This window comes from Colobus angolensis, unplaced genomic scaffold (assembly GCF_000951035.1).
Source record: "Colobus angolensis palliatus isolate OR3802 unplaced genomic scaffold, Cang.pa_1.0 Scaffold263, whole genome shotgun sequence".
Taxonomy (NCBI): Eukaryota; Metazoa; Chordata; class Mammalia; order Primates; family Cercopithecidae; genus Colobus; species Colobus angolensis.
In genome coordinates, this window is record NW_012115855.1 from 1,274,351 (window position 1) to 1,300,993 (window position 26,643).

General features: G+C 40.8%; 1 protein-coding gene across 1 annotated transcript in view; it reads right to left on the reverse strand.

The window, feature by feature from the left end:
* Positions 1–697: 697 nt before the first annotated feature.
* The window catches only part of UST (uronyl-2-sulfotransferase), a 321,122-nt gene continuing 295,176 nt past the window's right edge, over positions 698–26,643 (reverse strand). The window contains exon 8 of the mRNA XM_011947385.1: positions 698–3,852. Coding sequence (XP_011802775.1) covers positions 3,569–3,852 — 284 coding nt within the window. The 3' untranslated portion in view covers positions 698–3,568. The remainder of the gene's footprint in view (positions 3,853–26,643) is intronic.

The window sequence follows — 26,643 nt, forward strand, 5'->3', positions numbered from 1 at the left end:
TCTTACTTGAAATAAAGCATGCTATTACCAAAGTGGACTTCTCTTTCCTTTAGTATCAGCACTCTGATTCTTTTATAGAATAGTCACATATAATTGGAATACACAGTCACATCAGATACACAGGAAGCACAGAGTTTGTTTCCCTTTGTAAGTTCCATTTGACCACAGCAGTGAAGTTTCCGAAGAAGGGTATTTGGATCAAGACTGCTCATTGGAGAGGTTAGAGTGGTCCAGGTTTTGAGGCGCTACATGTCTGAGAAACAGATCATCATAGACACTGAGAATTGGGGCACATCCTTCCTTTCCTACCTGACTGTAGACATGCCCCGTAGATGCTGGATGACAGAGACGGACGATTCAGATGTAGCACCCCGACACAAAACCAACCGTGGAAATACCAATAAAATCAGCTGCTTAGTTTTTAAAATACGCAGCAACATGAGTAAATGACTAGTTCATTTTATCAGCCCCCTTTTTTTGCTGTCATATAATTGCAAGAATGGAAATTGATATACTTTTAAAAATATAGCTTTTCAAAATCCTGTCTTGAGGAAAAAAGCTTGGCCAATTAAGAAGGCTGAGGCGAGGAACTGCAGGCACTTTTATTTCCAGCTGTCAACAGGATGGAAAAAATATGTCAACTTATTTATATTTATTTATTTATATGCATGATGAATAAGTTGAGGAACGCTTCATCTCAAACACAGATTGCTTTTATTTTAGCTAAGTTAATGTTTCAGTTCCATATATATTTTTGAATTTCCATCAATGTCAAACACCATTTTTTCTTCTTAAAAAAAAAAGATTTACAAGCACTTTTACGGCACTCAAGAAAGTAGGCTGAAGGTTCATAATAGTAATTTTCCTTTTAAAAAACATCCATCAGACCAAAATAAAATCATTTTAATTAACTCCTTCCTGAGTAACTAAAACCTTGGAATGTGCTGAAAGGTTATAATAAATAAGACAGTCAAAGATCAACTAGCTTAAAAGGTATTTTTTTAAATTAAACTATGTAAAATGTACAATATGTTTCATGAAGTACAAACTGTTGGGCCCAGGGCCAAAAAAAATGTTGTCACGTTTGCCAAATACACTGATGAAGTACCTTGACTTTTAGGACCTAGAGGGTGTTGGTTGGGACAAAATAACATTAAGACCCTGTAAGTAAATCCATCACCATCTTTTGTTGTGAAGTAATAATGATCACTGCTGAAAATAAATGCCTTTGAACACACAGGTAGCAGTACCCAGGTAAACTTGCAGTAAGAGGATGAATGTTTTTGAACGACCAATTGTCTCAATGTTCTGACAAGAGCAGAGCAAACACAGCCAACTCAACTTTATTTTCAGATTGCAAGATTGCACAGTGTGTAAACTAATCATCATTCTTTATATGGAATTTCATAGAAATGACTCACAGAGTACCAGGCAGCAGTTCTTGTACTGGTTTTGAATATGATAGCTGTTCTCCAGGTTGCTTTTGAAAGTATGCCTAACGGTAGGGCCCTGGTCTCTCTGAACAGGACAAAGGATATTTCCTCCCCTAAGAACATTTCCCCTGATTGCTTCTCTGCCCCCATCCTCTGAGGCAGAAAGAAGGCCCACGAGCGGCCAAGTGCTGGACTCCATGCCTCTGCGGTCCCTGCCCTCCCTGGACTCCTGTGGGCTGGAGCCTTCTTAACACACATCTCATGATAAAGTAGCTTTAGTGCTCACTTGGCAGGTTCCAAATGACTTGCTTTATATCTTGGCTACCGTCCAATTTTGGTGAAGGAAGAAAAAATTCTAGAGAGACTTGGTGGTTTATGAAAAGTAGAAAATGTGTAGCTTGTGTAAAGTCAGAGTCTTATTTACTATTAACTACTCCCAACTCACACATTTGCTAGGGCTGGCTCTAGGGGACAAATATGAAATAGACAAAATTTGTTGCAAGTATCCTTCCTGCTGCCACCACTGAACCTCGGCTTCTTGGCTAGCTGTTTATTGTCTCCCCAGGAGAATGTGTATTTTCAGGATTTCTTTAAGGTGAAAATATTTCAGAACTCAAAGGAACAGATTTCTAATGACTGAACCAAGGCATCGTTGATAGGTGGCAGGGGAGGGGCAGTGGGAGGTGGCAAGAAGACATACCTTACTTAGGACAGTGAGACTGCCCAATATCTAGTCACATTACATTGGAGGCAGCCAATTACTTACAAAGCTGGCCAAGCAGTCTCTGCCCCAAAAGCTCTTGCTGCTTCTATTTTGATGTCTCAAGTAAGAGTTGAGGTGTGCTCAGGAGCACACAGGTCCCATAAGAAAGGGGACTCTACCTGCACAGAACTCAGGTAGTTCTCGGGTAGCTCTGTCACCTGCACAGAACTCAGGACCCATTTTTACTGAAAACAGGTACCTCTTAGGGGACTAGAAGTTATGATAGTACATAGTACCAGGTCCTACGGGACCCAACTTGGCCAGGGGTGTGTTTGATAGATTACACACCATCTGTGGTCAGGCTCAGAACTTCTGCTGTAGGAGTCAAATGCCTGAGCTAAATTGGTTCCTGGAACTTCCATTTAAAGCAATATTGGGAGAAGATGTTTCATATTGGGTGCAAAGGACACAGCCATGCCCTTTCCCTGATGCCACATTACCTTCAGATTTATCTGTCTTGTCTACATTCTTCCTTAAACAGCAAACAAATTATTTTCCCTGCTAGACTACTTTGATATCTGTCAGCATGGTGCTTCGAAATGGAATGTTTCAATGGAGCTGGTCATGCATTTTGACCTTGAAAGGTACTCCAGGCTGGGGATTGGTTGGGGACATGGCACAAGCTGACTTGCTCTTCCAGAGATAACGATACTGCTCTTGGTGAAAGTGCCCCCTGAGAAGGACCAGAGGCAGAACTCTACCCATGTGGGTAGAAACCACTTACCCAGGGAGATCCTCCTCCTTTAAAAAAAAAAATTTAATTGAGACAGAGTCTCATTCTGTCATCCAGGCTGGAATGATCACAGCTCACTGCCACCTCAAACTCCTGGGCTCAAGTGATCCTCCCACCTTGGCTTTGTATTACAGGCTTGAGCCACGGCACCTGACTCCATCCTCCCTTTTGATGTCCTAATCTGTCTTACCTTCTCTTAGATCCTTCCAGAGGAGATTCCCTGGTCTCTGAAGTGGTTTGTGTTTCTACTGAAATATACAAATCTGGATGTCTCCTACCATTGAGGTAATATTTTTATAAGTCATTTTACAAATGATAAGTTATTAGGCTAGGGGCTATATTTCTCCCCCTTTTCCCATCATATGGGGTAGGGGGAAAGCTGTTTTCTGACAAGATGCCTTGGGATAGAGCCATCTAGTGTACCCAGGAAAGACCCAAAGAGCCAAGAGAAAACACAGAATAAAATTAAACAAATAAAACCCGCAAAACCGGGCATCTCCCAATGACCCCAACATGTGGGAATGTTTTGTTCTTTTTAATGCACCCAAGCATTAATTTAGTCCCTTAAGGATTTTACTTCCCCAAAACAAAGAACTTTATGGAAAAGGGAGATAAAGCCATGGAGGCAACACAGTCACATCACCTCTTATAAATATCTTCCAGCCACTTTTCATCATCCTGTTCTTCATCGTCGATTGGCTCCTCGGTTTCCAGTGGAGTTGGGATAAAGAAGTGTGGTCTCAGGGGGGGCTTGCTGACGTGAGACTTAAGTCCAAACTTGCGCTTCAGCAGGTGGAACTGCTCTTTGACGTAGTGGTAAAACTCGTACTCGTATCTCATCCGCTGGTAGAGGATCTGCACGGCCTCGGGAGAGGGGACAGTCTTCTTCACCGTCACAGTCATGTTTCCAAGCTTCCTGTGCTCTGGAAGAGAACCGGGGTTGCACATGAGCCATCGTTTGCAATGCTTTAGCTTAGGAGGGATCCCTGCGAGGACCCACATTACCTGTACAACTCTGGTAGCATCTAACGAAGCAACTGCATATCCAAGTATTAGAAGGGAAGAAGGGTTCCTGACAATATTTGGAAAGACTTACCAACTCTAAGTGTTAATGTCAACGTGAGTTGACAAAGCACAAGCTATCTAATTTCCTTTCATCGGATGTGAACCATGCAATTGGACCAAATTCAATTGTTAACTCTGAGTTCTACATTCTTTTGAACAACAGAATCTATCCATTTTCCTTCTTTTATTTCTTGTTACACCAGAAAAGGGCTTTACCCTCAGAAGGAGGCATGAAAGAGCTGTTTAACTACTTTCTAATAATCTTGTTTTTGTAAGTTTTAAAATACTGACATAAAGTTTAATTTGATACAAAATCCATTTCCATTTTACTATTTCAACAATGCATTTGTCCAGAAAAGGAAAGGAAGGGCTGCCAGATTTCTTAAGTGTAATTTACAAATTTTAAAAATTTATTTTCATTTTTTGTAGAGACAAGGTCTCACTGAAACTGTTGCCCAGGCTGGTCTCGGCATCAAGAGATCCTTCTGCCTTGGCATCCCAAAGTGCTGGGATTATAGGCATGAGCCACTGCACCCAGTCTAAATATAATTTTAACTGTTGTAAATTTTAAATTTTTTATTGTGGTAAAATATGTATAACTAAAATATGCTTAATTTTATGCTAATGCTTAATAACAAAATATGATATTTTATATTCATTGCTGAATAGCATGAAAATGTTATATATAGAGTGTACAATTTTAACTATGAAGTGTACGCTTCAGTGGCATTATTTATATTTACAGTGTTGTGCAACCATCACCACTATTTTAAAAATCCTTTCATGAGTCTACACAAAAACTTGGTATCCATTAAACAATAACTCCCAATTCCTTTCCTTTCCTTCCCCCACCCTACTTACCCCATCAATTAGATAGAACCTCTAATCCATGTTCTATCTTTATGAATTTGCTTATTCTCAGTACTTCATATAGGTGGAATCATACAATATTTGTCCTTTTTTTGTATAGCTTGTTTCACTAAGCATGTTTTCAAGGTTCATCCATGTTGTAGTGTGGATCAGAACTTCATTCCTTTTTTTTTTTTTTTTGAGACAGAATTTTGCTCTTGTTGCCTAGGCTGGAGTGCAATGGCGTGATCTTGGCTCACGCAACCTCTGCCTCCTGGGTTCAAGTGATTCTCCTGCTGAGCCTCCTGAGTAGCTGAGATTACAGGCATGTGCCACCACGCCAGGCTAATTTTGTATTTTTAGTAGAGATGGGGTTTCTCCATGTTGGTCAGGCTGGTCTTGAACCCCCGCCCTCAGGTAATCCACCCACCTTGGCCTCCCAAAGTGCTGGGATTACAGGTGTGAGCCACCCGCACCCGGCCCAGAACTTCATTCCTTTTAAGGTTGAATAACATTCCATTGTATAGATAGAATGCAATTTGTTTATCCCTTCATCCATGGAGAGACACTTGGGTTGTTTCCATCTTTTGCTTATTATAATGAACACTTGCATTCTAGTATCTGAGTCCCTGTTTCCACTTATTTTGGGTATATATATACCTAGGAGCAGAATTGCTGGGTCTTGCAGTAATTCTAAGTTTAACGTTTTGAAGGACTGCCAAACTATTTTCCACAGTGTTTGCACCATTTTACATTCCTACCAGCAATGTGTGAAGGTTCCAATTTCTCCAAATTCTCTCCCACAATTGTTATTTTCCTGCCTTTTTAAAATTGTGGCCATCCAAGTAAGTGAGGAGTGGTATCTCACTGTGATTTTGATTTGCATTTCCCTAATGACTCCTGATAGTGATGCTGATGCTAATGGTTTCCCTAATTTCTAATGACCTTTTCATGTGCTTGTTGACAAGCATGTGCCCAACAAAGGCTGTTTGTTAGTATATCTTCTTTACAGAAATGTCTATTCAAGTCCTTTGCCCATTTTTGAAGTGGGGTTTTTTTTTTGTTTGCTTTTGTTTGTTTTTGTTGTTGAGTTGAAGGAGTTATTTATATATTTTCGATAATCTGCACATATATCAAGTATATAATTTAAAATATTTTCTTCCATTCCATAGGCTGTCTTTTCACCTGTTGATAGTGTTCTTTGATGCACAAAAAGTTTGTAATTTTAATGAAGACCATTTTAGCCATTTTTCTCATATTGCCTGACTTTTGGTGTCATGTTAAAAAAAAAAATTGCCAAATCCAAGGTTGACACACAGAAGTTTTCAATTGTAATGGAGACCATTTTATCTATTTTCCTCTTATTGCCTGTCTTTTGGTGTCATATTAAAGAAGCCATTGCCAAATCCAAGGGCATGAAGATTTGCCCTCATGTTTTCTTTTATAATCTTGTTTTTGACTAAAATTTCTGTCACCAAATTTGAATAGGTATATAATTTACTAAATATAGTTCCAAATGGCTATTTCCAAAATCAGACTCATTTAAAAGGACACAGACTTCCCATTTTTTAGGATATTTGAGATACATTCCGAAGCCTCCAGTAGCAATTCTAAAGAAGGAATTTGAGAAATTCTCTATGTAGAGGTTAAGAAGGGTAGTGGGGGATTAGGGGACAGGTGGGGATGGTTTATAGGTACAAAAAAATAGAAAAATGAATAAGACCTGTTATTTGGTAGCACAACAGGGTGACTCTAGTCAACAATAATTTAATTGTACATTTAAAAATAACTAAAAGAGTCAGGTACAGTGGTTTATGCCTGTAATCCCAGCACTCTGGGAGGCCGAGGCAGGTGGATCACAAAGTCAAGAGATGGAGACCATCCTGGCCAAAAAGGTGAAACCCCGTCTCTACTAAAAATACAAATAGCTGGGCATGGTGGTGTGCACCTGTAGTCCCACCTACTCGGGAGACTGAGGCAGGAGAATTGCTTGAACCCAGGAGGCAGAGGTTGCAGTGAGCTGAGATTGCACCACTGTACTCCAGCCTGGTGACAGAGTGAGACTCTGTCTAAAATTAATCATAATCATAATAAAATAACTAAAAGAGCATAACTGGGTTGTTTGCAATGCAAAGGATAAATGCTTGAGGGGATGGGTACCCCATTCTCCATAATGAGATTATTATGCATTGCATGACTGTATCAAAACATCTCATGTACCCCATTAAGTATTAATTAAAATAAAAAATAAATAAATTCTCTGTGTGGCCAACAGCCTCATTGAATAAGGGTATTACTTTTCAAACTGACTCTTTTGAAAGTCCTTTGCCAGGTTGGGTCCTTTGTACAGGGAAGCCTAGATCCTTGTAAATAGATAACATGGTCTTCATTAAAAATTAAAAACATAACACACATTGAACATTCAGAATTTCTGTTAAAGAACTTGGCATAGACTCTTCTGAAATGGGTTCCTAACAGAACATTTTATAATATCTGTCTTCTCTGAAGATATGAACTCTAGCTAATCTGGGGCGGGTCATTGTTCACAGGTCTTAGGTGTTCCTTTGTGTTTTTTAAAACAGAGTTAAAAAATCTTATGAAAGACAGACAAGAAACAAAGAGTTTTAACTCAAACATTGAGAGGCAGAGGAAAAATAATTCTCTCATTGAAAGCCTCCTTCAATCCCTTCCTCTGAGAGCACTATACATTGTATAGGGTTTTGTTTGTTAGCTGATACACAAAAAAGTAAGACTCCTGCGATTTAAAATAAATTCATTAAATTATTTGGCCCAACCTGGCAAAGGATCCAAGGGGATAAGCAAAGAGGAGCCTAGAACCTTGTAAAGAAGTAACTTGGAAATCTGTTCTATTTCACAGCCTCAAAGCTCTTTGTCATAAGGTTGAAACAGTAATTTCCTAAAAACAATGGACAGCAAGTGTAATCAAATAAATACCCTGACTACAGAACTATCTGAGAAATACCAATCACGTTTTTAACTTAGAGCAAGGTAACTTTCTATACTAGTCTTCAATCACTTGCAAAGTGTTGGTCTATATAATGGATTGAGTTGACTTGCTATATAAATGGTTATTAATTTCAGGCCAGAAAAACTTTGGGAAGATTCTTTAAAAGTTACAGCATAATGGGTTTATACATTTTTCTTTGATTACGATTAGGTGACTGGGTCAACTACTATAAGGCTACTCCTAGTTCATGACAATAAAACTCTCTTCCCTGAATGCCTTCCTCTATGGCTAGGTGGGGGAGTTGGTGGATGGGCAGAGCAGGTAAATAACTCTGTCAAAAGTGACATCATATCCTTCTGAATAGACATTTCTCAAAATAAGACATACAAACGGCCAAGAGGTATATGAAAAAACTCAACATCACTAATCATCAAGGAAATGCAAATCAAAACCATAATGAGATATCATCTTACTCTGGTTAGAATGGCTATTATTAAAAAGGCAATAAATAACAGATGCTGGTGAGGATGTGGAGAAAAGGGAACTCTGATACACTGTTGGTGGGAATGCCGATTAGAACAGCCACTACGGTAAACATTATTGAGATTTCTCAAAAAACTAAAAATAGAACTACCATGATCCAGCAACCCTTCTACTATGTATCTATCCAAAGGAAATGAAATCAATATATCAAAGGGATACCTGCACTCGCATGCTCATGTGTTTACTGTAGTACTATTCGCAGTGGTAAAGTTATGGAATCAACCTGTGTCCATCAATAATGAATGAATGAATGAAGAAAATGTGGTATTATATACATAATACTTTTTTATGATGTCTTTCATAAAAAAGAAATCATGTCAGTTGCATCAACATGGATGGAACTGGAGGTCATTATGTTAAATGAAATAATCCAGGCACAGAAAGACAAAGATCATGTATTTTCACTCATATATGGGAGCTAAAGAAGTTGACCACATGGAGGGAGTAGGATGATAGATATCAGAGGCTGGGAAGGGTGTCTGGGTGGGAGAGGGCCATTAACCAGTTAATGGGTACTAACGTACAGTTAGATGGAAGGTGTAAGTTCTCATGCTCCACAGCAGAGTAGGGTTACATATCTCAAAGTAGCTAGAAAAAAAAACTTGAAATGTTCCTAACACATAGAAATGATAAATACTCAAGGTGATGGATACCCTAAACACCCTGATTTGATCACTGCACATTCTATGCATGGAATAAAATATCATATATATCCCATACATATGTAAAATATTGTATATATCAATAAAATGTGATATTGTGTCCTTCAAGTATGAGTGAAAAGAACCAGGACATATTTGCATGATTAGTTAACTGATATGGCACGAGATGGTAATAGCCCTGGCTGAGCCTAATGCTTTGTGGTGTATTTTTATAGTAACAGCTACAGTTAATGGGAACCAATGTGTAGCAAGCACTGCGCTAAGCACTTGTACACACAATTGTACTTAATCCTCACAACAACCCCCTGATGGAAGAGCCATTTTACACATGAGGAAACTGAGGCCAAGACTATAACTCATTCAAGGCCACGCCGGCAGAAAGTGGCAGAGGTAGGAGGCTCCTCATGACAACCAGCTGCTGTGCTTTTGCTGTGTTGTTTCTTGGTGTGAACAGGTGAGCAGGCTATTACTGCTTCTCACACCTTTCTTCACAGTGTGGTAGAGCATAATGGTCAATGTCCAGGCCTAGAGCCTACTACTCCTCATGCTGACTGAGGCACCCAAACTTCACAACAGATCTCACAGGAAACTGGCAGGTGTTTTGGAGGGAATGGCTAATGGTTTTATAGTTTGGGAGACGAAAAGGGCTGGTTAAAAAAATTGGGCTTGATCATCTCTGGGTCCAATCAGAAAGCCCAGTACTCACAGAATCAATTATGAAAACCACCCCAACTACCACTATTTGGAGAGTTCTACCTGAGAGGTAAAACCACATCCTGCTGCTTTTATTTTTTATTTTTTTATTTTTTTTGAGACGGAGTCTGGCTCTGTCTCCCAGGCTGGAGTGCAGTGGCCGGATCTCAACTCACTGCAAGCTCCGCCTCCCGGGTTTACACCATTCTCCTGCCTCAGCCTCCCGAGTAGCTGGGACTACAGGCGCCCGCCACCTCGCCCGGCTAGTTTTTTGTATTTTTAGTAGAGACCGGGTTTCACTGTGTTAGCCAGGATGGTCTCGATCTCCTGACCTCGTGATCCGCCTGTCTCGGCCTCCCAAAGTGCTGGGATTACAGGCTTGAGCCACCGCGCCAGGCCCTGCTGCTTTTATTTAGCTTAAACTTGTAATTATGTGTTTCTAATAGAAAACATTTTATCCCAGGCAGAAATTGACCTAGGATCTACCATGTTTGGAAAAAGACAGACTTCTGGTGATAACCAGCATCTAAAATCCCAGTGCACTCCATCGACTCTATGACTGGAAAGCACTGGCTCTGATGATTCCACTCAGAGCCCCCTACATTGACATATTTTATCCAACTTTTATACTGTAATGAGAGGTCTTTAATAAGGCTGATATTTGATAAGATCCCAGGTGGCCTTTCCAACCAAATTTTAATTGCATGTCACCTTACTAGCCTGAAGAAAGTGCTTTGGCTATTTGATAGTGCTAGTCAGAGCATGAGGAGGCTGAGCCCTGTGTTTGCTAGAACACTCTACAGAGAGGACAGACTTCTAAGACAAGAGGGAAGGGGGACTTTTTCATGTTTGGCTACAAGGTAAGAGCTTTAAAAGATCCTTTCTTGAATAGTTAAGGGTCCAGGGAGGATGACCCCCAAATACAGCACCCTGGTGTACTGATATTTCAAATCAAAGGCCACTGGAGACTAGTACATGCTGGATGAAGCTGTTCTCTGAAGTTCCCTTACCTACCTAGAAATTGGACCTGCCAAAGAGAAACAAAATTGCCTTCAGTCCCCTCCCCTAAAATTTCATTAACCAGAGAAGATCAAAACTCATGTCACAGAGAAGGGACTGAAGATTAAACACCACACTCAGAGCTCAGATGAACGTTGTCCCAAACTATTGCCTGTTCTCAGGTCTCATTCAGTTCCCAAAGAGAATTATTTACTTTCCACTGCCTGAGCATTAGGCCCATTCATTCCCCTTAAATATCATTTACTACTCTTCAAAATTGCCACATTTAACCTCCATTTCCCCTTTCCCTATGAAGAAAGGTATAGAAAAAGCTGGACCTCCCTGGGTTATGGGGTAACCACTCTCCGATGATTTTCTCCTGTGTACCATTTTATTTTTAAGAGGTAGGGTCTTGCTCTGTTGCCCAGGCTAAAGTGCAGTGGTGTAATATAGCTCACTGCAGCCTCAAACTCCTGGGCTCAAGCGATCTTCCTCTCAACCTCCTGAGTAGTTGGGACTACAGCAGTGACCTACCATGCTCAGTTTCATACACATTAATAAATTTTATTCCTTTTTTTTCCTATTAATCTGCGTATTGTAAGTTCATTTTCAAAAAAGCTTCAGAGGGCGGAGGAGAAGCTTTTCCTATTATCCCTCCAATAGCAATAGATTGTCACATGTATTTCAGTTACCTCAGTCTTCCTTACTCTTCTTAATCCCTCCCTAAATCCCCTGTCTAAACATGAGGGTCAGTATCAGCTGGTTCGGCAGATTCTTATGAGATCTAATGTTTTCCCAAGCTCTAGTTTTGCATTAATATCCAATTCTTGCTTCATTTATCTACCCACCCTGCCTCCTTGGAGTTTCCTTCTCTCTCTCATCCACCCCTTCTTCTTCATTGTCAACCTCTCCTTTTCAACTGGCTCCTTGCCATCAAAACTCACTTCCCTTCTTGAAAAAACCCTTGTCTCATGCACCCTCCCTCTTTCATCTTTTCTCTCTCCTCCCCATCAGAGCTCAACTTCTTGAAGCGCTGTCTACATTTGTTATAACATTTTCAGCTTACGTACATGACCGAACTCACCAAAGCCTGCTTTCTGTTCCTTCTGTACTCCATTCAGTTACTCTCGCTTCCTTGTTGATAGCTCAGAGGGCACCTCTCAGCATGACCCTATCACACTGTGGGCCACACACTCCATTTTGAAGCCCTCTCCTCCCCTGGCATCTGCAACAGTGTTTTCCTGGCACCCTCACCTCTCTCTGATCACTCCCTGTCCATCTTCTCTATGCCCTCCTCTTTCCCAGTCTGTCTTGTAAAGACCAGTCCTCCTGAGGCTCTGTTCCAGCCACTTCCCTTCTCTCTGGTTACTCCCTGGGTGGCAGCATCCAACCCTCTACCCTTTAGTCTTCATAGCACTGTGGACAACAAAATGAACAGTTTATGTAAACAATGACAGCTTTCTTGACCTTTTGTTTTCCACAGAGCTGCCAAATTTAATAAGGTTAATGACATTGCCAGAGGGTTATGTCGCGGTCAGAAACAGGAGTGCTATTTTGTGCCAGGAGAAACAGAGACTCAGATTCAACCAATATTGATGGGGAACACCCATTATGAGTTTGGATCATTATATATGTTATTTTATTTGATATTCTCAATAACCCTGTGAGGTGAATATCATGACCCCTCCTTTGCAGATGGAGAAACAGAAACTTACCCAAGGTCACACAGCTGGCTGGTAAGTGAAAAAACTGGAATTCGAATCTGGGTCCCCATCTGTGTTGAGGTTTTCCCTAACTGTAAGTACTGCACCATAACCAGGGCAGCTTTTGTGAGCCTGTAGAAAACTATCAACTTCATATGGAAAGACCAGAGGTGGTTTGTCTTGTATAATAAGCAGAGAATTCTTAAAAAAATCTCATTTCAAAGACATATGGATGTGTGTCTTGCTGTACGATAATCGGTGTTATGGAAAAGTCATTCCATTGCTAAGTGTTCCACATTTTTGTAAAATGCCAGACTTTCCATCCAAACAAAACAAAGCTACATGGACTATGGAATCAGCCTCTCTCCAGATTGCCATAATAGCAGCTCTAGAGGAAGTTGTTAGGATTTTTTTTCAGACTGTTGTTATTTCAGCCACAAAACAATTATGCTTTAAAAATCTGTACTTATTAGTAGCATTCCTTGGGAAGGGAAGAAGCCCTCGTTAGGTGGGCATAATGTTGGATTAACCATGAAGAAGTGAAGACCTCACTCCATGAGCATTCTCTGATCCTAGCAGGAACGGAGAGTAACTTCAAGGGGCTCATGTCTCTTGCGCCCACTGATAAACATTTACAAAGAAAGAGACAAATACAGAGCTCCTTCCATTAAGGCAGGGTGGCAAGAAGGCAGCCCATGATCGGACTGGCAGGCAATGTTTGTTTGGCCCGTGGGGTATTTTTTTTTTAGAAATGGATTCAGTTGTTGTAAGGCTTGGTCTATTTCACATGGAAAGCTGGATTTCTGGCTTTTCTCAAAGGGCGGCTACTTTCTTCTGGAGCCAAGTGTGACTGCCCCCGTGAAACAGGCCAGGGCTCTCCAGTTTGCCTTAGACCCTAAATGCCAGTTCATTCTTTTATGTTACCTGCCTGGCTGTTATAGAAATTCGAGTTTATGCTTCTTCTTTAAATATTTTAAAATTCAGGCTTTCATAAACCTAGAGAGTTAAGGGCTTCTCATCAAAATCAAGGCTTCAATTAGGCCTCACTGGTGTGCCCAATATCATCTTCCTTCCCTCTTTCTGCAAAGATTTGTTGAAGAACTATTATGCACCACGCGCAGGAACTGTTGCAGTGAAGGGGACATCATCATCGTCACCATCATCATCATCAATTGGCAGTTTGAGAGCTTTCTCTGTGCCAAGTATTGTCAGATATCTAAACACACATTTAAGCCTTATAAAACTCCCGGTGCTGTAGGGCCTCTTATTATCACCATTTATAGCTGTGACGCTGGAATTCAGAAGTTTGCCCAGGCTCACACAGCCGGGAAATGGGGAAGCCAGAAGTTGGGTGTGGGGAAGTCTGACTAATGAGCCCAGGTTCTTAACCCTCCACATTGCTGAAGAGTGGATGGAGCTCACAGTCTAAGGGAGATGGCTGCTCATAAGGCTTGTCACCGTGGGGGCAGAGAGGGCATCTCTCTCTGATTCATTTGTTGGAGTCGACATTTCTTCTGTTTGGTCAGAAATCTTCACCAGGGAGACCAGGCTTAATGGGCTTATCTTAAATACTCTGCATGGAGTTGAGTCTTTCATACTCACTATAAGATCATGAAGATTTGCTGTATGCGCTGTGTGTGCACGTCTGAGAGTATAGGTTCTGTGTGTGTTTCAACCAAGAAATGCAAAACTTTTAGGAGGCCTCCGAGGCACTATCCACCTCCTAAAAAATTTTCTCTAGATTTTGTTCTTAATATCTCCACCAGGTTTCATTTAGCTGTTCTTCCAAAGAGGCTTTTTTTTTTTTTTTTTTTTTTTAGACGGAGTCTTGCTCTGTCATCCAGGCTGGAGTGTAGTGGTGCTATCTCCACTTACTACAAGCTCTGCCTCCCGGGTTCACACCATTCTCCTGCCTCAGCCTCCAAATAGCTGGGACTACAGGCGCCCGCCACCACGCCCGGTACATTTTTTTGTATTTTTAGTAGAGACGGGGTTTCACTGTATTAGCTAGGATGGTCTTGATCTCCTGACCTCGTGATCCGCCCGCCTCAGGCTCCCAAAGTGCTGGGATTACAGGTGTGAGCCACCGCGCCCGGTCCCAAAGAGGCTTTTTATACTGAGAGTGATCAGGACAAAAGTGATACCCCATTGATCTTTGTATTTCCACAGCTCAGCACCTGGGGAAACACAGTGCTTCTCTGTACAGTCTTCTTGAGGGAACAAAAGAAACCATCAGAAGGATGAGGGTGCTGTCAGATTCGAGGAAGGCTTGGCTGTGTCTGTGAGATGGAGACAGACAGCTGGGCACAAAGGCAGTATCTGAAGGAGCTTCACAGAAATTCCCAAGAGACCCACAAATGCTGGGTCCTTAGCAAGAAGCAGTCTACCCTCCCATCTGGCTGGGGTCTGTACATTTCAGTGTTTAACTCTGTGGTTTGGTTGCCTTTTGGGACCAATTGTGCTGGCAAGGCGCATTTTTCTGCCCCTCTACTTTAATCCATCAATACTTTTTGGCAAAAAGAAGCTGTGGCTTCAGGATGTTTTTGATATTTTTTTAAAAAGCTTTTTCTTATTACCTTTAGGGATCGGTCAAATAATCCCCTTAGTTATTTTCATGATAATTACCAAAAAATTTCCTCAAAATAGGCACTGGTTTTGAGCTATGAAATGTTCAGAAGAGGGAAAACAAAGTAAAAAAACATTTAACCCTTCTATTTAAAGAACACAATAGAGATTGTTTTTTCTTTATACACATGTCCAATCAGCCAGAGAGGCAGGGCCACAGCGGGACAGACTTCCAGGCTCTGCACTGTCCCTGGGGCAGGAGTGGCAGGGACCCTACGGAGTAGTTACGGTCCTGAGTGGAGATTCTTCTTACAACCGGCCCCCAATGACATAAAAATCTGTAGTTGGCCACCCAATGCTGGTAGAGAATAAAACCTGGCATGAGGCCAGGAGGGGGCTGCTTTCTGTATGATTAAAACTTTACAAATAGTGGCCGGAACAGTGCAACTTCTCAGGCAACTCCTGTGGAGAAGCACATGCCTCTCATTGTAGGGCTCTGCGGATTAATGCGCTTTCACATCGCCCCTCACTACCTTGCTCAGTCTTCCCAGCAACCCATTTTACTTACAGATACCAAGGGCCCCAGAGGTCACAAGACCGGCTCAAGGCTGTATGGCCAGAACGTTTCAGTCCGAGGACTGGAAGGTGGGCTTTCTGATTCTCAACCTTGCACCTTTTTGCTACACCACAGGTTAATTTCCAAATTGAGTGGAAATCTATAACCACCCACTTCTCCTTGCCCTGTGTGTATTCTGGCATCCAGGGAATCTGTTGAAAAGAAGGGCTTGAGTGTTCTAAGACGAGGGGAATGCTTTGGTAAGTCTGGGAGGTTCTGGTGAAAAACTTGCAAGCCAGCAAAAATGTTTTCACACTGAGAGGGACTGTGTCTTTTTCATTTTTAGTTCCCCAGTGTCCAGCCTCCGTGCCTGGCACCTAACCACCCTCCATAAATGTTTGTTGATTTGAAACCTGTATTTTAAATCCATCTGCAAGACTGGATTAACCCAAAGGGCAACTTTCAGTGCTGACTATGCATACTTCATTTTTTAGCTAAATTCCTTCCTTAGTTGAGGGTCCTTCCTGAGCAAACTTTCCATTTCTGGAAATCGAATTTCTGGATGGTAGGCTGATAGAGAAGGTTTGGATCACAGATTCCACTGGAAAGGTAGTGGTATTTGCTTTTCTTAGCCACTCTGTTGAAGAACGCTATGTTATGGTGACAGAACGCTTGCAAATACTTAGCCAAGCTTAAGACATGCCATGATAAGGAAGGTTCACCACAAACACAAATAGCTATGTAGAAGCCACCACCTTGCAGCTCATGAATTCGTGCTGGGTGTGTTATTTACCCCAGCCATTAACTAAAGATTCAAACACTGTTGGGTAAAAAGACATTTATTTGTGTGACCTGACTTTGATGTATGAATGCTCGTCAGTTACTTAATTTGCCATCACTTTTGGTACTTTTTAATGATGCTTCTCCATTAGCAAAATGAAAGTGCTTTATTTAGAAGGAAAACATTCATTCAATCACATTCATTTGGCCTGTGTGCCAAGGACTTTGCTTGTGAACTGCGGCTCTTTGGTCAGTCTTCCTGGTGGAAGAACTTAGCCCAGGCTTTCAGGAGTATCCACAGAAAGCTGGGGTCCCAGTGAAAAGGCTGCAGGGGAAAAGTTCTACTGGGACCTTGGAAACACATCTCTGCCCGGCACCAGGCACACCCATCTGCATGGAATGCATATGTCAGTGGATTGCACACAGATTCTGGTTTGCCAACTCAGGGGCTCCTCCCAATGCCCTGCCAAACAAACACTGGGAACTTGACTTCTGGATGTGATGATAAATATCATTCGCCAGTAACCTGTCTGCATGCAAGACTGGGCAGTGACCAGCACGATGTGCTTACTGCCCAAGATTTTGCTTTGATTTTGTTTTACTGCCCAAGATCTGAACATTTTTGCAAACATAGCAGCTTCTACCTCTGCTGCACTGACATTATGTTTGGACTGGTTCATAATCTTCAGCACTCCTAAAAGTCCCTTTAATGTAAATAAAAAGGAAATCACAGACCTGTTCCTGGGAGTCCCCCTTCCCACCTCTCTTCATCTGTCAAACATGCATAATGGAAAAACCATGTAGCCCTGGCTCTGGGCCAGAATAAACAATCTGGAAATACTCTATAAACCTAGCTGCTGCACCGGAGGACAGAGGCCTCGCTTTATGACCTCCGAGATGGTTAACTATATGCAAAATAACAAAAGCTCACCACCAACTTGCAGTGTATTTTGATGCTGGGCTGGCTCTGGCATTCCTTTCCTTGATCCGAGTGTATGCACACTCTGCGCTGACCAGAGCCCTCTTCCCGTAACAATCTGCACTTGTTTTAACCTGGTCCAGCAGAGATTATGCGCACCAAATGAATGCTAGTTTAATAATAACCAAAAGAGGGGCCAAAGTTTACTACCAAAAAAAAAAAAAGGCATGGTCAAAAGACAGGCATCAACTCTACAGCTTCAGGGGCGCTGAGGGGTGATCAACTGAGAGGCCTTGCTGTTTCAAGAAGCACACTGTCTAAGAAACTGACTCACTCATATCAGGTTAGATTACAGCCAGAGATTTCCAGCACATGGGGATAAAGCACACTTTCTCAGGCAACAGGCGTGCTGACAGTCACAGTCAAGTGGAGCACGCGGCAGTGGGAGAGGAAGTACCGTCGGTGTACTCCCCAGGGTTGGCAAACGCCTGCCACCTCCATTCCCATACAGCCCTGCACCACGCCGGCCGCTCCCAAAACTGTGTGAACATGATGCTTGTCACAGATAGAGTAAACTCATTTCCTGAATTATAGGGGAGGCCACACAGTTCAAAGAGACGAAATACAACTGCAGGGCCGCCGGACTCCCTAGGGCTGCCTCCAGCGGAAATGAATGTGTGTCACTGTGACTCACAGCGATATGTTCTGGGCTGGCCGGGCCAGTGCTGCATTTGCCACTCAGATATGATCGATGGCATGTTAAGACCACCTTCCTGGTGGTATGGCCATTAAGGGAGAAAAGAACAAAAAGCACTTCATGGCTGCCTTGGTGCTGAGGGTTGATAACGTAAACAGAAAACTATTGGGGTGTGTTTTGCAGCCTTTTATTCAGATCTAGAAATATAAATAATTAAGAATAACTTGAGATCACTTGGACTTTCAAGAGAATCTTTTATCTATGTAGCCAAGTAAAAGTTCATGATTTACTTTTTTGTTTTAAACGAATGCAGAAATCGCCAGGTTCCTTTGATGAAAGAGAATGAAGGGTTTCTAATGCACACACTTTGCTTAGATTTTTGAAAGCAGGAACACAGTAAAAGGAACCAGGAAGAGAAAGTATTAGCCTGTGTAGGGTAGGTCGCTGAGGGCCCACCAAGACCAGGGCACTGGGCCCCTGTGAAATGGAAATCAGCCCGGAGGAGGAATGCATTTCCTAACCCCATGGAATTGGAGATGAGGGCAGCTCTTTGGACGGGCTTCTAGGTCATTGCATGGGGGATCCAACTTCACACTACTTATGCTCAGAATCTGCCGAAATTGCTAGCGGGGGTGGGTGGTGGTGATAGTTATTTTCTTGCCTGGATTATTTTTGCTTAGTCATCAGTGCTGTACTGAGCACCTACTAAGCTCAATGTTTGATTCCAGGAAATAAGAGAAATAAAATGAAATAAAAGCTAAAAACATAGGCTCTTTCTTCCAGAAGGAGTAAACAATAAAGGGAGAAGCAAATGTGCAATCCTTCCAACAACTTCCTGGGCAATCTGGAGATCTGTTTCACTGTGGATGGGAAGGATGCTCCTCATAGTGGGGCATCACAGGAGGGAGAAGAAAGGGAGATCACAAGGGGGTGGCGTTGATGGCCGCAGAGGTCCACCTTTCGTGTCCTTCTCCAGGGCCAGGTGAACACCTTGCCGGACAAACTTAATGTGCAACAAATCACCAGAAGAGCCTGACACTTGCAGAGGTTTTGGTTCTGAGTAGCTGATAGCATCCCAGCTTCTGTTGATGTGGGAGCCTTCCAACCTCACCCTCGGATCCTAATGCCTAGACTTGAACATGTCAGGGCTGGAGGAGATGGCCAAGCTCAACTCTTCCTGGCCCTGACACACACGCTGAGGGTAATGAGTCCTGGGGCAGCTTCGCTTCCCTCCACAACCGCCCCCCGAAGTCAGCGGCTCCGGCTTCCTAACTTTCCCTGCTGCCTGGATTTACCAAATGAAGGGCAAGTTGCTATGTTTCTTTTCTCCCCAAGTTCGGCATCACGGCCCAGACCATTAAAAAGCTGACAGACTTGTTTGAAAGTATACGCTATGGTAAATATACATATGTGTTTTCCTCAGCACAGTTTTTACCATTAAAATACTGGCTTATATATGAGGATGGCAATAAAAGAAGGATTTATTTTCACAACAATTGAACCAAACATTTCTGTTTAAAAATATCTACTTCTAAAAAAAAAAAACTTATTGGAAGAATTACTATGTCTTTATCAACAAAATGTATCTCTTTCTTAAAATATACCTTTAATTTGATTAATTTTTTTTTTTGAGAAATGTGTTTTTATTACTTTTGTTACTTTATTTGAAATCGTATTATGAAGGCCAGAACCAATGACTGATAAGGATATCCTGATCAAACAGGTTTTTCATCTGGATAAAGAAGATCAAGAGAAAAGCTAATGCAGCAGTTCTAAAATCTTTTGGTATCTGACAATTTCATAAGCTCTGCTTTTGCTTTATGGACAGGATTCTTTTTCTCTACTCTTCATAGTCTGTATGGCATTTGCAGGCCTATGGTACTTCTCTCTCTCCCTCTCTTACACACACACACACACACACACACGCTCCTCCTTTGACAGGGAGAAGGCCCTCTCCTGAAATCACACTTCATTACCTACATCTAGCCGTGATGATGTCAAAGCCAACTGCTGACACCCATCACTCTGGGCACTCCACAGAGGGTGATATGGCCACAGGACAGTTTCTTGTCTCATTTTTTCATGTTGGTCTATTTTTCTTTTTCTCCAGCATTTCATACAGATCAAGCTACTTATCGAGATCCACAAAGGATCATCAGAAAGCCCTAGGGCAGTTTATAAGCTTTGAGCTTTAAACCTTAGTTCTCAGAGAAAAATAATTTACAACGTAAACATTTATTTTTCTGGTTGTGATATACACATATAAACATACTGCATATATGATGTACAGATATAAGTATATACTTACCTATATGTACATAGACACATATGCAAATACATAGTAAAGTTTTTAGGAAACAGGAAAACAAGAGTATAAAATAACTTTTAATCAAGCCACAATTATTACTGTAGTAGTACATTTCCTTCTAGTCTTTTTCTTATTTATGCCTATTCATTGTAAAACACATCTGTGCCATATTGTTTATGTAGTTTTATCATCTTTAAAACTTAACTAACCATGACTATTTCTCCTATATTTTTAATTATTACCAATTACATTTTGCAATGTGTTTTTACATGCTCCATTTTATAGATGCCTTAAAGGTCATATAACCATCTGCTACTGTTAGATGACTGGGTTTTCTGTTTCTATGACTCTCAATAATATGAAATGCACATCCTTGTTCACAAGTGATCATGTGCCTTTTTGCTTGTTTCCCTAAGATCAATGGCAGCTTTAGATAATGAGCAGTCAATTTTCCTCTTACAGCTAAGGTCTTCAATTATGCCAACTCTAAGATACCACTTATCTTCTATTGTCAGAGATCCTGAAATTTTAAGACATTTATTTTATTGTTACATGAAATCAATCTATCACCTGCCTTGCTAAAGTTTCAAAATGCACAGGGCCTTTTGAATATCCTGCATCTCTTGACTGTGAGAATGTAAAGCAGTACAGCAGTGCCCTTAATATGGGAGTATGGTTGCTCGTAACACATTTAGTGCACCAGAAGCTCTTAGTAACTTACACCACACGATGACTATAATCACAATGATGAAATCTTTTCTCATTTTTTGATTCTATGAACTGGGTGCTCAGATCGGGCTATCATAGAACTTAGTATTTTTATAGTTAATTCAAAATGCATTTTCGTTAACAGAATATATCCTATCGCATTTTTTGTTTTAACATTATATTTGTCACAATCATCAGCCTCGATGAGTGAACCAATGGTGAGTCTCAAGAGCCAGCAACCTGGATGTTCTCTCTGGAATGTTAAACATGGGGGAATTTTGATAAACCCTTGAAGGGCTGTGAATGAAGTAGCTGTTCATGGAGACCGAACATGTAGATAAGTGAGATATTTAACCTTCTGCCCAGGCATTAAGAAGTTAGGTTAATAGGAGGTGCTACTCAAAATAACCATTCCCACATCAGGAAAGTGTGAAATGAAGTTCCAAGGATGCTGTCAATTCCACTGGGAGAGTTTGCAATGTTACTTTAAAATTAAATGTACTTTATCTGGGCAACCTGTAGTCCCCCTGGTAGTACTTGGTCTTAGGGGAATGCAGATTGACAGCCCTGCCTCTTCCTTCTCTCCCTGTTAAAAATCAGATTTGCAGCTTCACACTAAATAAGATAGTGTGAATCTCTAAAAACATCCGACTTGCTTAACCAGGCAAAAGCCTAAGCAGAAATGAGATGGAACTGCAGCCTTCCCATTTGTATGGGAGGTCCATTTGTTTTGCTAAGGAAAGTTTGAAATTGACAAGCTAATGTCAGTAGACACCAGGACCATGTGAGGGAAAAATCCCTGGGTGTCATGGCTATGACTTTAAAAAGCAGGGGTAGGCCGGGTGCGGTGGCTCATGCCTGTAATCCCAGCACTTTGAGAGGCCGAAGCGGTGGATCAGTTGAGGTCGGGAATTTGAGACCAGCTTGGCCAACATGGCAAAACCTCATCTCCACTAAAAATATAAAAATTAGCTGGGCATGGTGGTGCATGCCTGTAATCCCAGCCACTCAGGAGGCTGAGGCAGAATTGCTTGAACCCAGGAGGTAGAGGTTGCAGTAAGCCGAGTTCACGCCTCTGCACTGTACCTGGGTGACATAGCCAGACTTCTTCTCAAAAAAAAAAAAAAAAAAAAAGAGGAAAAAGAAAAGGAGGGTTAAATGTTTGATACGGATAATGATATACTATACAAATGTTACAGACATATTAAAACTTGCAAATGCAACTTGGGAAAAAAATTAAACCATTTTAATTAAGCTCTTTCATTCTTCTGACATATGAGAGAAGAAAAAGAGAAGAGCACTGACATGTGTTAGGTTTTAGGTCAACAACAGGCTATAAATGAAGGTAGTTGTGATAACTTCTTGAGCTGAACTTTCATGGCCAATGCTGTGAGAAACTGCAGAAGCTTGTGACGTCAGATGGAAGAGAAGGGACTGATTGCCCGGTTAGATTTTTGATGCAGCACAAGCATGAAATTGTGGTGCAATGCACCGGCCATTAGCCACCAGCCTTCCCCTTTGATAAGACATGGGTGGGAGTGACTAAGGGGAAATGAAAAAGAAACAATCAACCAATGCTAGAAAGGCCATTACGTGACTTAGAAGCAGGTAAGAAAGAAGTGCTAGTGTTACCAAGAAACATGCCCATAGGTATCATTAGGTTCCGTTAGGATTGGTTCACTGTGGAAACAGCATTAGAGACAGGTGGTGGAGGGGACAGGAGAAACGGGTAACTTGAATGCCATTCAAAGCATTCTTAAAAAGTGTGTTCAAAGGATGGAAAATCAAAGATGTTTGAAAGAGAAAAGTCAACAAATGGAAAAGCTGTAACCCATTACATTTTAGTTTAGTTTTATTGGGGCATGAAATGAACTTTCATGATGTTCTAAAAACAACAATTTAACTGCATAAAACTGAACAAGTGAATTGGCATTAAATCCATACCATATTTTTAAAAATCTCTTTTTGATATAATAATAATAACTGGTTAGTTAGGTCATAGTCCTCTTCCTCAAATCATGCACAGTTAAAGAAATATTTCTAAAAATTTCTAATTGCTCCTACATTCTAGCAAAACTATACATCGACATGCTGGTTGATTTATGACTTTCTAGTAACCTTTACTATCAAATGGCTTCTACCAAATTATTTATTTACTTGGTCTATGCTGAGGTAACCTCCTGGCTGGGCTGACTGCCGTCCTTTCAGCTCAAAGTTTAAAGGATTGAGTCCCCTCACTAAGACGTTTCTTGAGTTCCTGTGAGAGCTGTGGGTTCTCATGAGTCTCAGGTTCAATTTTGAAATGTCTGTCTTTCGGATTGCTTGAGCGTGGGATGTCTAGGCTGCAGTGAGCTGTGATTGCACCACTGCATTCCACTCTGGGAAACAGAGGGAGACCTTGTCCAAAACAAACAACAAACAAACAAACACCCAAAACAAACAAAAACTGTCTCTCCTTCCTTCCACCATTTCTCTTTGGAGAAAAGAGAAAATCTTTGACAATTTCTGACCCACTGAAAAATGTAAAGTGGCAAAGTTCCATACTTTTGCCAAAGGCTTCTAATTTCAAGCCTTCTTCAGGTCCACAGTGCTGCTTCACCTCACTCTTGTCTTTCCTGCCCAGTTTCCTCTCTTAGATTACAAACTTAATCAACTAAATGCCCCCCCGCCAATAGCAGGGTTTTTATAAGATCTGTATCAAGTCATTAGCTTTCCCATTAAGCATCGGTGTTCCCCCAGCCCCAGGATGTACGATGCACACAGAATCTGGAATCACAGGAGACTGCTAAGACAATGCTAGGTGTCTGACACCTTTTAGCTATAAGTGCGAGATGATGTTGTTGAACATCAAAGGCTGTGGAACATGCAACCAGGAATCAGCATGTCCTCATTGAAAACTTTTACACCATTTCTACCAAAAAAGATTAAATTCTAATTGAATGTTACTTAACTCACTCATCACTTCTTGAGTTTTATGTGCAACAATAAAATGAAGGCCTACTGGTTACTGGCTGCCTAGAAGGGAAAGCAAGTGAAAGGTCTTTGGCTCTTCTTTGGGTAGATTTAATTCTACCCCACCCCTATCCCTTTCTGAGCATTTACAAAACCCTCTGGCGCGCAAGTATTTTTCTTTCCCTCCTTCTCCATTTTTTTCCAAAGTCCCAGGGAGCGAGCTGCTGGGCATGGGGGGATGAGGTGACAACAGGGTAGGGAACCACACCTGCTCTCCAATTGTGCTGGTGTCTTGGACAGGGTGACAGATGGTGGCAGGAGAGCCATTATTCCCACCCTGCCAAGTTCATGACAGCCATTTCACAGAGGTCACAGCCAGGCTCAGCCTGACAATACTTGTGCCAATGTTTCTAGCTTCTGTGACCAACTGTCCGGAAAGGCACTAGATATGAGCCCCAATTCTTGTACTTTTTGGCTGAGAGAACCCTTTGAAGCCTTTTCAACCATCATGCTTCTGTGCATTCCCTGAGGTATTTAGATTCCGTGCTTCGATAAATTAGTGGTTGCAACTGAGCACATAATTCCTTATATCCACTTACAATGTTTATGAGATAATTAGTTCTCAATTTCATCCAGCATCATCAGTTCACCTCCTGATCAGATAGATACATGAGTGGCTATTTTTTCTGAAGTATGGCAAACATAGTTGAAATCGGTTGACATTAGGTTATACCTCATAGAGCATATAGTAAATAATTGTCATAGAAAAAACACACAACACATAAGTTTGGGTTTATAGACATAAAGAGGAACATAGAAGACAGGGAAAAATATGACCCTGAACATAAGCATGGAATGTTTTCAAACTTATTGATATTCACAGTCTTTATTCATAGCATCTTGATAGTATTCATGAGCAACAAAGGACTTTGTGGAAATATCTGAAGGTCAATAATTCCTTTTAACAGACTAACAAGACCAAATTACTATTAAATTGATTTCAGTAGTTGGTAACCATACTTATTTCTGGTAGACTACATATTTCAATAAACAACTTTAAAAACGAATGTCACTGAATGTCAATTCACTATAAATTTAACAGTGAATATGTCATAAAATATTTTTATATCTAAACAACTAAAATAATAGGACCCTAAAAAGACTTTTAAAACGTGTTCATTAATCAAGTTTTGTTCTATATGATAAATCATGTACTCTAAGAATTTTTGAAACTCCAATAGATACTTGCTGTAACTAAACAGGAAAGGGTTCCCATTTTTGCTTTGCTATTTTAGAAAAATAAGCAATTTTCCCTGGATTGTTTGCTTTCTTAAATTCCATTCCCTGATTCATTAAAACCCTTATGAAAACCAAAGTAGTTGACATGACTGAAACAAATGGCTTTACTGTTAACCAGATTGAGTCTTTGCAAGCACTTTATTAAAGCAATTTTAGTAATTCTAACTAGTAAAGTCTTTCCCCCTACAAAAAAAAAAAAAACAAAGTAACATATCTAGAATATCAATGAACATCACCTCAACAGAACAACTAAGCTTTCCAGAAACACTGGGTTCTTGAGAATTCAGCAGAATAAAATTTCATAGAATCCTACATTTTATTAGCTACCCCATCATGGGGTAATCATGTTTTGGATTTTGCGAGAGAGAGAGAGAGAAAAAGAGTGGATCAGTTAAGAGCTTAAGAGCACGGCATTGCAAGTCCCCTGGGCCTGGGTTGAGTGTTCATGCTGCTAACGACCAGCTCAGTGACATAGAAGCGTTATGAATCATCTCTAAGTTGGCAGTTTCCTTATCTGTAAAATGGGCATAATAATAATATCTTCCTCACAGGGTTGTTCTTAGGATTAAATGAAACAGTACATCTAAAGGACTTAACAAGATTCCTGGGACACAAGAAGCTCCCAATGAATGTTAAATATAATAACAAAAACGATTAATATTATGACTGTTATCCTCAAAATATATTCCCTTGAAACATCAGTATTCTGCCACTGAAATAGAAAAATGCTAATCTCTCCAAATGAAACAATTAATTTCAATTTAGTAGAAACTTAATGTGTTAATGATACTTCATGAAATTACAGACATCAAGACTTTGAGATACTCTGCTCCTATAAAATTTTAAGGTCTGGTGGTTCAGCGAAAGTAAAGATTCCTATCCCTTACAGTATACATGTGCATTTATAGATCAACCTTTCCCACCTATATATTCATTAGCTGCATAAAATTCCAAAGCACTTTGGATCATGTATAATCTATAATTATTTAATTTTGTAAAAATGTCAAAAATATATTTTGGATGTTTCATATATCTTCCCCTCCCTAATAGAGTTCCATTTGGGTAGTACTATCTCTTTTCTATTCATTTTTTATCCTCTACTATATCTTCTTGCCTGTATTAGGCAAATAATAAGCATTCAAAAATCATTCGTGACTACAGCATCTGAAACACTTTAATAAAAAAGGAAGGAAAGTAAAGTTTTGTGAGACACCCCTCATTGTCACTGCAATAGCTGGATGGTCTAGGGCAAAGAGAAAATGCAATGAGATACAAAGTGGAGATACAAAGGAGAAACCATAGCCCTGTTGAGATCAGCAACTGTACCATTCAATCCTCTGCTCAACTTCCCAGGCAATGTAGTTTAGGCAAAACCAATTCAGGTTTGCTTTCTTATGGAATGACATGCTATTTAAGTAATGGAATGTACAGAGGATCCACTTAAATCT